Source organism: Trematomus bernacchii, unplaced genomic scaffold, assembly GCF_902827165.1.
Source record: "Trematomus bernacchii unplaced genomic scaffold, fTreBer1.1, whole genome shotgun sequence".
In the NCBI taxonomy this organism is placed as follows: domain Eukaryota; kingdom Metazoa; phylum Chordata; class Actinopteri; order Perciformes; family Nototheniidae; genus Trematomus; species Trematomus bernacchii.
In genome coordinates this window covers 939,871-955,755 of record NW_022987784.1, presented here as the reverse complement: position 1 = coordinate 955,755, position 15,885 = coordinate 939,871, and the positions used below count along the sequence as shown (strand labels likewise).

Below are 15,885 nucleotides of genomic sequence, written 5' to 3'. Positions count from 1 at the left end.
TACAGGATAAGTAGGGGGAGCCCCAAGGGCATATATCAGCTGCAGCGCTGATGTGCATGTGTAAGTGTGTGTACGTGTGTGTACGTGTGTGTAGTGTACGTGTGTAAATGCCTGAAACTTGCACCTGCATGTCTTTGTGCTCACTTCAGTTCAGGCGTAGTACCAAGGGAAGTCTGCTAACCTGTCTCTGGGGCTACAGTAGGAATTGACTTACTGTACTGCACTCACATAAACGCACACACAGGCACACACACACACACACACACACACACACACACACACACAGCAGGACATTGTCTCCCACAGTACTAAAAGGCATCAGAATCAAACATTTTGGGCAGTACATATTTAAGTAAAAACAAAATTATCATTTTTGCGATACTTTGCCAATCATTTTCATGCCACATGTTATTGTCAAATGGTTCCTCTATTCTTACCGTTTCCAAGTGTTCTATATGTTTTCAATTAAGGCTAAGTGAGTTCAGCTGCAGAGGCTATACTCTGTGTATGCCGAGGATACCCTAAAGAGTTCACTGGGTTCTTTCTGATGCTGCTTGTATCCACGTCACACTAAACAAAGCTGTGAAAGGACCTTAACACGATTGCTTTCTACATGACCATGCACTTGTCAGTGCACGCACCAACACACACACGCATACACACACATACTCACACACTCACACAATGAGTTAACAATGAACCCTTTGCACCCAAGGGGGTTGGGGGATGTTTTCGGGGGGACCAAGCAACAGCGGCGATGGCTGACAATGGCTTGTGTGTGTGTGTGTGTGTGTGTGTGTGTGTGTGTGTGTGTGTGTGTGTGTGTGTGTGTGTGTGTGTGTGTGTGTGTGTGTGTGTGTGTGTGTGTGTGTGTGTGTGTGTGTGTGTGTGTGTGTGTGTGTGTGTGTGTGTGTGTGTGTGTGTGTGTGTGTGTGTGTGTGTGTGTGTGTGTGTGTGCGCGTGCGTTGATCCACAGGAAGCGCGGAAGCCCTATGATGTGCGAGACGTGATCGAGCAGTATTCCCAGGGTCACCTCAACATGATGGTCCGCATCAAGGAGCTGCAGAGAAGGTGGTGTCTTTGACCTTGTTTCATTTATTTCTCTCCCACCTTCACTCTTTAATTTAGTGTCAGTTGGTTTGAACTTTTTATTTTACAGGATACCACCTTTTAGTGAAGAAAAAAGTCAGAAAACATCATGTATAATCCCATTTTGCAACAAAAAAAAGGTCTTGATATGGCCTTGGTAATTCCATCTCAAGAATGGCACACAATAGCTGTGAAGTGTATTTGTACCATGAGCATTGGAGTTAGTGTTTGTCCTGCCTTTAACCAGGCTGTACTGACATCATGGTCAGCTGAACTGGGTCATAAGCACAACAGGAAGAGAAGATAGCACCGTTGCAAATTCCTCCATTAAGCATCCAGTAATTGCAGTTCCGTGTGTTACTGTCCTTACGGCTCATCTGACAGACAGGGGAGGACCTGACTGCTCTCTGATTTGTTACACCTTGTTGAGCTTGAATGAAGTCCAGTCCTCACTAAAGTGGGTCCTACTTGTGTAAATACGTCACCTGAACCCTGTAACACCTTTGGCAGTAAATCAGCTGAACCATGGAAATGCACCGTGACGTTTCGTAACCTGCAGGCAACAAAATACTGATTCTTTGATTATTTAATACAATTTATAACAGACTGCAGTAATGTAAGTCTTCTATACAAAGTAAAAAGAGCCAAATCTAAGCTGCTGATAAACTGCAATAAAAGGTTTTAACCCTAAAAATACAGGAATTCAACAGAACATCCATAGAAAAAGGTCACGTGACTTATTGACTGACTCCTGCAAAACACCAAAATTATGCAATGACCACTTAAAATGGTTAATAAAGGACATTGATAGCTGTAATAAAAAGCCATGCTTTGCGGTGCATATTAAAATGCTATAGTAGATGTAAACATTTCCTATAGTCCATATTATCTTTTGAAGTCTCATTCTTTTATTTTTAAAGATTTTCAATAGGGACACATTTATTTATAGCATCTCTTAAAACTATTTTTTTCCAAACGGTGATAACTAAAGTACTGTTTAAGCTTTGGCACTATAAATTGGCTTGTATTATGTTACTGTTTTGTTCATGAGCTGGAATAAGGTGTTGTTTACTTGACTGAATTGTCTCTGTATCTGGCCAGTGGCTGTACCTTTCTCAGTTAATTTCTTCTCTCTGTTTCCTCAGGCTGGACGGCACACTGGGGAAGCCAGGAATGTTTCTTCCAGGTAAACACACAGCAGTCTACATCTGATAGACAGCCATCACTCCTCACTCCATCTCTGTGTTTACACCTTGCACATACACAAGCTGAGCCAGACTAAATATGAGAGGAAAAGAGTGGTCTGTAATGTGCAAATATCTCTGTTTGGATGTGGCTATGTTTACATGTGTGTCTTCATATTTATGAATGTAATCACCCTGCCTGTTTCAACATGCATGTAGGCATGTTCTAGCAGGCTTATGGATGATTTGATGTCTATGTCCTTCAGTGTGTGTACATTGGTTTTGAATTTATAGTGAAAGTTAGTAATGAAAGATTTGATAATTTACTATAATTTAATGATGTAGGTGTCATCAACTCTACTAACCTTTTTTAAATAATATTACAATTAAAGCATCATATTTTCAAGTGACATTTGATAGTTTTGTGTTGTTTACTTTTACTTAACAGTTATAGTCATTTACTATCCGAGTTAAACATATAGTTTACTAAGTATTCATTATTTATAGAGAAATTACGTCAACATGTATAATGTGCACTGCAACTGACAGTAAAAAGGACATTTTGCATGATATGGACATTACTTAAAGCTGTTTTTGCTCATTGATGGTTAGAACACCTAAACAAATACTGTTTGTTTAATGCAGTTCCCAAAATATTGCGGAAGTTTAGCCAACCTAAACTTACCAGAAGAATCACTACATTGTGTCGTCACGACCACATAACTCTTATTTGACATGCATCCACTGTTAACATTACAGTAGGGGGCTGTAAATGTGCCACTGTGACCTGTACTCACAGATCAGCAGAAACTGAATGAACTGGTTATTTCACTTTGGATCATGAGTCTATAAGGCTCTTACTGTTAATGACAGTGTTGTGTTTGTAACGTGTGTAAGCATGTAGTAATTGAGTGTGACTAAATGTACTTTTCTGCTTCTTTCTTTGCAAATAATACCAATTTTGCAATCAATGCCAATGCATTAAATAAGCATTTGTGTGTAAACGTGTTTTTTTAATTCATTCACTAGGAAAAGGAGAAGATAAAGAATACCCAACTATTGGGGCGCGACTGATCAGGCTGGAAGATAAGGTAGGCACACCCCTGCTGCTCACTGTGTGTTTTGTCTGTGAGGTAGGAGAGATACGATTATTAGATTGCCCTTAACCTTCATAGGCAGGTGTGTGTGTGTGTGTGTGTGTGTGTGTGTGTGTGTGTGTGTGTGTGTGTGTGTGTGTGTGTGTGTGTGTGTGTGTGTGTGTGTGTGCGTGTGTATGCGTGTGTGTGTGACTGCAGAACTGTGTGAATAAGTCTCTTTTATCAGATGAATGCATGTGTGGAAATCTTTTGATATGACCTTGTTTTGGCTTGGCTCTGTCAGCCTGAGCCAATGCCAAACAAACACCTGCGTTCCCTATTCTCCAACCCATCAGCAGCGATTCAGTGCTGCATTTAAGCTGAAGTTACATTATTTTTCATTCAGTTTTTTTTTTTTGTGTGGGCTGGGTTATTTTGATGGTTTTCCATGCCAGCTCTTCCTGTTTCCTGTAATCCTAGGTACGTCGGGTGGTGATAATTCTTGGATGTTTATGTTTCCATATCTGAATATTAGAGTATTGGAAGAATTAGGGAGCTAAGAGAAAAGAGGCAAAGCCAAAAAACAACAGCTGTGTTATGAAACCCACGGGTGTAACTAGGCGTGTCTTCTGTCAGGAACAGGCCCAATGTGATGCCAGCATGATGCCAACCCTGATGCCAGTGTGATGCCAAGATAACCTCTTCCCCAGTGGGAATGGTTGTACCAGTTGGACTGGTCTTCGGATGTGACTGTCTGCATTTATGTCTCTTATTCTTTCCATGTGCAAATCACAGAATATAAAACGTGTGTTGGTTTTAGTGTGTGGCTACATCTGCTGTTTGTTTGTCTGGCTGGCGGCATCTCTATAAAGTGAAATAGTTTTTTGGGGATTTGGAAAGGTTTGGAAATGTGTTTTCGTGTTGAAGTTTGTTTTTCTATGGTGTTGAAAATCAAACCTTATAGTTAAGTTGTTCTCACAACTCGCAGTCAATGAAAACAACTCCTACACAATAGAACAATGCATTCTGCAGCCACTTATTTTCTATTCATGTCAGCCGGCTCAGGATTTCCCCCACTTTTCCTTTACCATACCACCTCTGCTGCGCTCATCAAGCTGATGTTCTTTAATGTTTGCATGCGTTTGCTGTTTTCAGACCTCTTTGTTACGCAGAGAGGAGTAATGATCTTGAACCAATGTGCTCTCGGAGCTTGAAGACCTCCCTCTGTGAATGAGTTATGGCCCATTTGCTCTGGGCTACACGTTTTGATCGCAATCTCCTGATTGGAAACATAAACCTGCGGTCAGATATTCCTCTTCTACCTATGACTCTCTTGCTCTCTTTTTTTCTCTTTTAGTCTTTCCCTCTTTCACTTCTCTCTCCTAACTCTGCCTTGACATAAAATACAATCGAGAGGTGGATAATTGAGAAACAAATCGGTGGAACCATACTGATGCAGTCTTTTTCCCCCCTAAACAATGTGGAACTAATCACTGTTCCTGTATATGCATGCATTTCTGCAACAAGCGCCTCTCAAAGTGAAACAGAACAGTAACTTGTGACACCCATCCTTCATAATTACTGTTTTTCCCACCTCAGCACACGCCCCCTTCCCCTCTCTGATTTCTGGCCGTGTGAATTTCTTGTTTTGATGGTTTTGACGGGCTGGCACACCTGTTCAAAGGGGAAATGGGGGGCTTTTTTTCCTCCTCAGGCAGCAGGTGGATGAACCCATCGACCTCTTACTTGGTACATTCCCTGCTCCTCCTCCTGATACGCCTGCACCATAACGCTCCAGATATTATTGTTCACTCTAGATAAACTAAACATAGACATAACACACAGATTTATGTCTGTGGGAAGTGGTGATTTCATATTTACACTACAGAATTGTATTTGTGCTCCTAGCCCTCTCAAATCTTTACATTGTTAAATCATTTCTTGACACCTTACCAAATGTATTCATCACACTTGAAACAACGTTTCCACATACAGCGTGTGTTGCAGCAAGAACACAATGCCCCGTCCAAACATAACACTCAATCTAAATGAACGTTTACAGTAGATGTTTAATGAGATAAAACCAACAATCAATCAAGTGTGTTGTTACTGTGTTCAGTTGTGAATTACAAACACTTTTGTTTGTCCCGCATCACTGCTCGCATTTCATAACGTTGTGCAGTTCCTGCGTTGCGTCACCTCTCGCATATCGCTCGTAATAATAAACCTAATCACACGCGAAGAAAAACCCTGGTGTCACAGTTGGATCGGCTCCGTAAACGATCTTTCCCAACAGCCCTGAAGTATTATTCATCAACTCTGTGCCCTAATGTTTGTGTGTGGGTGGGTTTCTGTGCGTTTCCATTCCCACTTTCTTTTCCCCTTTCCTCTGTGAGACATCTTCCACTCTGACTGTGCTTCATGCTGCAGCTGAGAAAGTTACATAGAATCATTTTCTTGTTGAGCTATTGTCAGCACATCACTTGTAGATTAATTTATCTTTAGTGGGCTGAAGGGGGCTCGGGCATTGTGTGTCCTGTACAGAGATGGACAGTGATTTATCACACAAAGACAAAGACACATCTAGGTCTACACTCACACACATAGAGCATAGAGTCGATTAATCACCGACGTGTCTAACCCCACACTCGAAATTGAATTCTCCAGGAGCGACGTGGAAACGAAGATGGATGGCAGTCTGTGACAGTGTGTTATCTTTCTGTCAGACACACTCGATGAAAAATACCCAAACGACAAGCTGAAACAGGGGCCAGTGTCTCTGGGATTCAGCGTGGCCTTTCAGACCGGAGCTCGCTGCGTGCTTTAGGATGAAGTCAGCCCAATGTTTGTGATAAATCTCCCTCTTTTACAAGGAAAGGGTTTTCCAGAGACAGAAAGACGGAAAGGTCAGGGAAATTACGACAATTTGCTTTCACATAGTCTGCAAATAAGTGTCCGAAGAACATGTTTCTTAGTCCGACCCCTTTTTGTTCTAGAGATTTAACAGTAGTGTGAAGTATTATGGAGCCAAAAGACAGGGACTTTTATTATGTCAGAATAGGGCTGTGCGATTATGGCAAAAATCATAATCACGATTATTTTGGTCAATAATTGATATCACGATTATTAAATACGATTATTCATGACTTTGAAAACATCCATTTATTGAACTTTTAAATACAAATAATAATTTGAACAGTATCTTTTTAACTGTTGATTTCCCTGAGCGTATAATTCAACTGAAAAACCAATACAAAAATAAATTAAATAAATGACACATTTATATCTACATTTAAATAAATAATATCAAAATAATAAATACCAATAAACAAGATCAACAAATATTTTGGAGCGCACTTCAACAAGCTACTAAACATATATAAATATGATAAATACAAATAGATTTGATCAAATATGTTGCAGTGCACTGTCACAACCTAGCAAAGCAAAATAATCGTTTTTTTCGATTATGTTGTTTTCGTAATTGTGGCAGGCCAAAATCGTAATTGCGATTAAAATACGATTAATTGCACAGCCCTATGTCAGAATGTCACGTTTTTTGTTTTTTTCAAGTTTGCAAGATTTTCCCAAGGTTATATGAAATGTTAGTTAACACCACATTTATAAATGTTGTATGTCTGCTGAAAATAAATAATTTGACAATTGACGATACATTTAAAAATACTGAACAACTTATTGCAAAATAGGTTTTTGAAAGAGAACATATTATGTTGTTCTTTATGAAGAGTTTTGATTATACCTTATTTCAATACATGTATGTGATTTATTAAAAATGTAAAAGCTGAATTTAATTTAACTTAAATTTAATGAGGGTGATTTCTAATTCACCCTCATTAATTTATTTAATTTTAGCTAATGTCTACATTTCATTTCATTTCATTTCAAACCTTTATTTAACCAGATTGGTCCCTATGATCATAGATCTCTTTTACAAGGGAGACCTGCAGCAAATAGGTTCCACATGAAACATAAAACAATAAAGGACATCATACATTATATTTACAGGTTACAAATTTAATTCTGATTGTTGCCATTTCTAATAAAAGATAAAAATAATATATTAAAAAAATCTGCTGTGCCATAATGAGTTGGCTCTTTAAAAGCTTGAAGAAGATTCACGTCAGTCAGTGTGTGAAAAACAACTGATGTTTCAGCAGCAAGGGGGCAATTACTCGCTATGAGTATCACATTCAGTAATTATGCCGTCATAATTTAGTCATCCAAATGGTATTCAGTTATATTTGGAAACTGGGTCTTTGATGGATGTAAAACCTTCAGCAGTGTCTAGTGGGGGGGGGGGCTCTAATGTGCCCTGCAGACCTGCACAAACATGTCTCTGCTCAACACATCATTATTTGCGTTGCTCTAAGTACACTACATGGACCATTCATCACACTCACTCTGTGGTTAACTTCACTCCGCTATATTAGGGCAAATACACTGTGCCATGCATGACACGCTTATATCTTGTGCATTAGTACTAGGCGTACGCAGAAGAATGCGTGCCCCGACCGTAATAGCATCTCAATTAGGTAAGTATGCTGTAAATTACAGCAAGGCCAAATACTGGAAATACTTGAGGGCCGGGACAGAGTGTTGTGTTTGTTAGGAGTCCATCTGTAAGGCATTTAGGGCCCCTCGTCTTTAAAAGCATGGCTTTGAGGGGGGCAGCAGTGTGTGTGCGTGACTGTGTGTGTGTGTGTTTAGACTGGTCCGATCCAGACCCAGTGGAGGGCTTTAGAGATGAGGGCCTGGTAAACACACACACGCTCATATATATACATATTTATACATTAGACCATATACAAAAATACAAGTGGATATACAGACAGACATAAATATACAAATGCAGTCACACACACACACACACACACACACACACACACACACACACACACACACACACACACACACACACACACACACACACACTGTTGTCCATCTAGCAGTTTTATGCCGGGCAAACAGGAAGAGCTTCATTTCTCTTCAGCTGGTGTGGGAGGGTTCTGAGACTTAACGGCTGGACGAGCAGCTTTACACGCATTACATCGATTAATAATTATGCATCAATAAATCTTGGATCAAATCTTGTTGTCCTTTATTTTCGGTATTGGCACCCAGAACAAGTTACAGCCCACATCAATAGCAGCTATTACTGTAATCCCTCTTTAGTGCCTGGGATATTCACTGTGGCTGTAGTTATTTTCTCTACAAAACTCTTCCATTTTACGATCACAACAGAATTAATGCACAGGAATCAAAGACCAGAGGAAATATGTATTCTTAACTAAAACCGAGTAATATAGTAATAAACTGAACAGCATGTTACAGACCACATACAGAGTTGTAAACGTTTTTTAAAAGATATTTTTAAATGTGTTGGACTTGAAAAATGCTTCAGAGTTCAATGAGGTTGCTGCTGTTCTTATGTCACGCTCGATTGAATTTTAGCACGAAGGGTTATTTTTAGTTTTTTTTTAAGTTCACTGGAAAGTATCTAAAGCTAGAAAATAAAAACATTTTGGACAATAAAAGGGTAAATTAAATATCTGCAGACCTCAGTCTCTGTGCAGTATTATGTTGGTATCCTTCACAGAACAATCATGTCTACCAAATGGACTGGGTTGTGATTGCTCTTTAAAAAAGCAATTAAAGTGCCAAAAAGAACCAACGTAATTACATTTTTCACTTATTGTTATTTTAATGAAAATGTCTTTGTCTTTGAGTATTCATTTGTCACTTTGTGTGGAGCTCAGTGCAATAAATTGCAGTTGAAATAAATCCCACTTTGTTTTTTGAGAACATTTGAATATTTTTCCCATTATAAAGTCATAAAATGTTTAAAAGATTGAAGTGGTCACACTGTTCATTTGCCTCCTCCTTCCCTTTGTCTGAGTCATTTATTCATTCTTCCACTTTCCTGCTTATTCCTCTGTCCTCTCGCTGTAATTACTGAGGGTAACAGTGACCCACTGTCTGTCCTTTTTCTACCCTTCTGCTCGAAAGGGTGAGAAAGAGTTTGCAGCCGTCAAACACTTTCCATCTTTCCAGCTCTGTCCCCCCTCTCTTTCTGTTTTCCCCCACGTACACCTCTCTGTCTCCCCCCCTCTATTCCCAGCACCTCTCTGCCCTGAGAGCACCCTGTCTGTTGTTGTGCTGTGTTTTGATATATGTGTGTATTTGGCCGCAGCGAGCTCAGCGGGGAGCCGGACTGACCAGGCCGTTCTAAACAAAGAGAGGAAACTTGGCAAAGGAAGCGCATGTGCACACACACACACACACACACACACACACACACACACACACACACACACACACACACACACACACACACACACACACACACACACACACACACACACACACACACACACACACACACAAAAAGTCCTGGAACACACAGTTTCTCTGCAAAAGGCCGAACTGTTTCTGCCCGCGCTACAGACAGGCACATACAAAATCTCCCTGCATGTCTGGACTTGGCCTGCGATACCGAACACAACAACCTCACCCCCCCCGCCCCCTGTTTTTCTCTCCTGATTAAATCTTGTTCTCTGAATCCTTTCCTGCACAGGCTTCTTTACACTGCCACAGAATTTAAACGGATAAAAGATCTGTACAACGATCTACATGTGCTTTTGTTGCATTGTGTTCTGATGAAAAAATGTAGTCATATTTAACGGCACTTTTTCTTTTCACTGTCCCCCTGCCATAGGGAGGTCAAAGGTCATTGTCCTCCAAAGTACAACAGACGCTGGCGCTGCTAGGCTTTTACTATTTTTCTAACATTGATTTAATGAACAGAATGCATTGCTTTGTGTCTGGACTGACAGAAGTGCTGTCCCGTTAAATTCAGTGACCACGATATACTGTAAGTACAATGTCATCTGCTTAGCTTTTGACGAAGCATTATTTATCCCCAAGGGGAAATTCAGTTGTTCACTGTTATAGTATACACAGTACAATACCCACACATACACAGGACATACAGTATATACATGAGGTCCTAATACATAATATACATATACAAACACATGCCACTTTTTTATGGTGAGGTGTCGGAGCAAACAGGCTGCCAGGGTTTCCGGCCCAGGAAGTGAACTGGCAACTATCCAGCTAGCAGTCCATGCTACGTGTGTTTGGTCTGATCAGGACTGGAACCCTTCGCTTCCCAAGCCAAGTTCATATAACGACAGAACAACCCTAATACAAAGACAATGAATAGAATATAGTCACAATGATAACATTGCACGGCTGTTAAACAATATCTCATAGTGCAAAGTGTTGTGTCCTATATTCCATCTTCTTCCTACATACTGAAACACAGCCATACCAACATAACCCGTTGTGGTTTTTAACACTATACTTTTTTGTTGTTTTTGGCCTGTGTTCAGATTTAGCAGCCTTCTCTCACTGACTCGCTACACCACCCTACGCTGCACCGAGCCCAACTGGTCTTTCTCACGTCGACACCTCCCACCGTTGATGTGGTATCTTTATAGCGCTGTGAACTGGATAGCATGCAGCGAGTGGTGTGCTGCTGCGAGTCAGATAGCGCACCAGGAGCGGCGTGCTGTTTGTAGTGCAGTCCATCCGTAAATCATGTTTGGGCAGTGCGCTGGGGATGCAGCCCCTGGCAGCTCCCAGAAGGCCTTTGGCTCTGGCTCCCTTATTTTAGCGCCACTCTCTAATTTCAGAGTCGGGACCCTGCCTACTACTGTGTCTTTACCGCATTCCCACAAACCAGAGACGGACAGTCTGCCTGCATGTCTGGCTGCTCACTCTCCATCTCCCAGTCTCTCTCTTGCTTTCTATCTCTCTCTGCATGTGCGTGTCTCTATCACTCCTTTCGCTCTCACTCCCAGCTTTGCCCACAGAGCTTGCCCCTTCTTCTTTCCTCTGTCTCTGTCTGGTTCTGTGCCTTTGGATTATAGGCCTGCAGTCTCACTCACAGCATCTAAATCATGCTGTGCACTGCCACTGTCTCTCCCTCCCTCTCTGCATCTTGGTAGCACCCACTGTGGGCTCACTCCTTGGCTGTAAATACCCATGGTACATTTCCATTTTAATTGCCCTAAATTTCTTAGAGCCCTGGGATATATTTTCTGCACACGTATTTTACTGTCTTGGCCAAATGCCCTCGCTTCTTTCGTTTTGACCACTAATGTACTCCTGCATGGACCAGTTCATTATCAGCGGAGAGGTGTGAGCTTATTTAAGAAGGTTAAGAAGGGGTCACTTTACAGTTCATGAAACAGGGGCTTGTGTTTTATTGGGAAATGTAGTCGTACTAATGCACGGTTCTAAATAGCCCTGGTGCCACCCTACTCTCGAGTGCTATTAAATCAGTCTATACGGCATGGAACAGTAAACCAGCTACGAATAATGCCAAGCTGTGTAAATTACTCCAGAGACCATGAGTGTAAATGTCACTGCTATTAAGTCAAGCTAGTACCGGGGGACCATTAATGGGGGATATGTGCATAGGTATAATACTGTACGTATGCCTGTATGTGTGTAATGTAAGCAGATACATATCTCTGCCCAACCATCAAGCACACACAAAACGTCATTAAAAAGGATATAGTAAATAGTGAAGTTTGACCTCTTAAGGATACAAGGGATTCGTAGAAAATGTCTGCTTGTTTTTGGTCAAAAACCATAATATTTCACATTTAATATACTGACCTGATGATGGAAGAGAAAGGTTAAAGGATCTCCCTGGTCATTAGAAATCACCCTTTGGGCCACATCAATATCTTTACCATATGTTATGGTTTTGTATCTAATAGTTGCAATGGGACCACCACAGTCAGGACACACGGTTCTGTACAACATTTCATGTGAATCCATCCAGTCGAGGCCATAGTGATGCCTTAAACACAGACCGACATTGCCATGCAATTACACGGTAGCAGATTAAAAATAGAAAAAGGTAAATGTTATTATTACAGCGGGGTGTTGTGCCATAGCAGGCTAGCGCCTTAGTTCATGGAATGATTTTAACTAGCTGTTACTAATGCCGGCGTGTTTATGACTGTGTAAAGATTTGACTGGGCCACTTGTGGTTCAGACATTGGCCCTATGGTACTCTGTGCCCAGACACATCCCTCAGGCAACAGTGGGGTTGCTAGTGCCCACAGTAAATGGTGGCATGTGTGTGTGCATGTGCACACCTATGTGTTTGCCCGACTTGCTCCAGCCACACTTTGCCCAGTCTCCTGTCGGCTCCTATTTGCTTTAATGGCGTCAGTATTTTGCAAAACACTTAACAAGCTTGTCTGTATTCCGTAGTGAGTTTTTTCAGTAAATGACTAATGATTTTATGGGAGTATAATGGTGGGTGTTTTTCTATACCTCTGGGCCCTTAGTTTTCCCTGTAGAGGATTTAAAGTGACACTCCTTTCAATTGTGTGCAATTAACTTTGTAGTGCACACAGGATACAGGCGTCGCCTAGAACCATACGGTACAATGGATCAAATCGGGTTACTGGTATTTGAGGTTGAACTAGTGAATGGGGATGTGAATGGGAACTGCATATTTACAATACTTTGAATGGGGACCATCAATCCTCCACCCTGTGTCTGTTATGCAACTATCGACTGTTAGTATGACCACAGGCGGTGCCGCTTATCCTGTCTCAATTGTTGTAAATATAATGTTGAACAGCCATATCATAACCTTGCATACCTGCCTCGTCTGAGAAGTGTCATTGGCTCTACTGGCATATTACAGCCTTATAATGAAAATAAACGAAAAGCATGTTTTGTAATCCGTGTTGAAATATAAAATGCTGATGAAATGCAGAGAGCTTTCCCACAGGTTTATTCTGCCCCCTCTGCCATCGATCGGTTCCAAGAGAGACAGATAAGCCCCTTTGTTGTGCCAGACGAGATTTTCTGTATATGACACTCGCTGAGGGCCTTACTTCCAGGAATCTGTTGACATACAGTAGGTCAAGTGGAAACAATAGCAACAACACTCACAGTTAAATAAAAAAAAACAATGATGATGTTACAGTGATGATTTGAAATAGAGGCAGTGTGGTAGAAACAAGAAAAGTATTTTGCAACCATTGTTTCATAATGTGGGAATAATTTACATGCATAACAAAAATTATCTCAAATCCCAATTCCAATGTTCTATTATATGGAAATGACTGACAGTATTTCAACCACAGATGGTTGTGTTTTTGCAAACCTAGTCAATATGTCCAATATTTAATCAATTGTTCTTGTTTTGTTAAACTCCAGTGGCTGTTTACCTGCAAAACGTTCCAATATGTTCAACTATTAGCCAAACTGTGTCTGTCTGCTGTGGGCTTTTCTGCTCTTTTTAGCTATACACAGCTTCTGTTGCAGCTAAACATGTTGGTGATGATTTAAAGACTCTTATAAGCTCTATATCGCTGAGACAAGCTATATAGAGCTTATATATAAACAAGATTTTCAGATCATCTGAAACTCTGCATGCACAGCAGACAGCTTGATCCACCATTCTTATTTAAATGGTTCTTAGAAACCGAGACAGACTGAGACAGAAAGAGACAGACAGGCAGCTAGAGATCAGACCTTAGCCTGGAGGTCTAGATACTGTACGTCTCCTGCATGACATACTGCGGAGGAAGAGGGAGGCCAGGAGTGTCTGAGCTGAAGTCGGCCTGATAAGAGCAGCAGATAGCGGGTTGCAGTGAACCTCAGACAGAGACAAGAGCCAAACAGAAGGGCAAGCTGACTGGGATGCGTCTCCTCCTTCACACACAAGGAGGAGGAGACTGGAGCAACTGGACCAGAATGATAAGGAGTAGATTAGATAGTCTGCTGTTTCTGATGTTCTCACAGATGCTGGACAGAAGGAGTGTGATCAAATAGTCATTTTAGCTAACTAAGCAGAATAGGAGTTAGACAGCAATATGTTTACTTGACATTATTAGCATTATTAGCATTATTAGCCAAGTCAAATAACTTTTTGATGTAGCTCCTGTCACTGCACAAGGCTTGTGGAGCTCAGCGGGCTTGCACACACACACACACACACACACACACACACACACACACACACAGACACATCAAGTGCGTTCACAGGGCTTGTGGTGAGAAGTGAACATGGAAAGGTCAGTGTCTGCTAAGGGGTTCATTCCCACCAGTCCAATGCTGGCCAAACAGAATGTGTCTTAAGGTCAAAGGGCATCCCAGCAGGCCTGGTAATTAGGGCACAATGGAGCCCGTTCGGCCTGATGGTGAAACTGTGTGTCTTGTCCTGTCAGTTTGTCTCAGCTGACAGGAGGTTGTGCACAGCTCGATAGAGAGGTGCAAAGGGAAGCGACAAGAGTCTCCTGAGAGGGAAGAGGGCGACAAGGCACTTAAGGGCAGAGAGATTGTCCGGTTTGAATGTGTGTGTTTGAATCTGAGTTTCTGTGGAGTGCGCATTTGTTCACTTGTTGAATTTTGCAGGGAAGTAAGTGAAGAGTGTGTTTGTGCATGAGGCTATTTTTGACTTTAACAAGAAAGAAAGCCGGTGTGTGTTTTCTCCCCGCACAGCACACTCAGCACCTTGGCATTGGCACTGGGCCTCGGTGGAGATCTGCTGTCTCAGCTGGATCACTCCCCTCCCTTTTCCCTCTGACCCTTCTCCCTCTCCATCACCCACTCCCCCCTCTGCTGCTCTACTCCCACCGCCACTCCAAGCCCATCCAGCTTCTCTCATCCACGGAGAAGAGTTGAAATCACTCCCTTCTCCCCAAAGATTTCTTTCCCCCCTACACACACTCACCCCCTCCCTCCCTCGCTGATAGTGTCGAGGTGGGGGATGGGCTGTGACTGTTGACTTTGACTACTGTGGGAATGCAGGTGCTGTGTGTGGGGGGGTGTGTGCGTGCTTGGTAGCCCCCCCCCCCCCCCCCCCCCTGTGTTCGCCGGGCAGCTCAGTGTCTGTCGTCTGTCACAGCAGCGTGTATGCTGGGCTGTCATTGGACGACAGCATGCTATGGCAGATGGCTGCCGCGATATCAAAACAATCTCTTCTTAGCAATCACGCAACTAAGGTTTTAGACAGAGCTAATTAGTTTCTGTTTGGATTTACTATACGTTTTAAACTTGGGATTATATTCATTATCCATTCAGATGTTGTTTGCTTTTTTAAATGAATCAATACATAGCTATTGCTTAGTTTTCTTTTGTCTGTCAAAATACAAAGATGGCACCAAATCCTCACATTTAAAAAATATTTGGCTTTTTTGGTTTGATAAACGACTCTAACAATTAACTTCATATTAAAATGGCTGCAGATGTATTATCTGAGGATTGACCAGTGGATTAATTAGTTAAAAAAACATTATGTGTTTCAACTGTGGATGAACTTTGTTCTAATGGCTATGAATATATACGAAGCAATAAGTGTATTTCAACTGTTAAAACACAGTTATGTGCAATGTAAACGCTCATTAACATATATCTACTGTCGGCCAAAATAAAAAAAATGTTGGATGTGGTTGATTATTAACTTTTGTAAATGA

The 15,885-nt window shown here is 41.5% G+C and overlaps 1 protein-coding gene across 1 annotated transcript in view; it reads left to right on the top strand.

The window, feature by feature from the left end:
* The window catches only part of kcnq1.2 (potassium voltage-gated channel, KQT-like subfamily, member 1.2), a 160,538-nt gene that overhangs the window by 106,371 nt on the left and 38,282 nt on the right, over positions 1–15,885 (top strand). Inside the window, exons 14-16 of the mRNA XM_034149470.1 lie at positions 977–1,071; positions 2,235–2,275; positions 3,303–3,364. Of these exons, the coding sequence (XP_034005361.1) occupies positions 977–1,071; positions 2,235–2,275; positions 3,303–3,364 (198 nt within the window). The remainder of the gene's footprint in view (positions 1–976; positions 1,072–2,234; positions 2,276–3,302; positions 3,365–15,885) is intronic.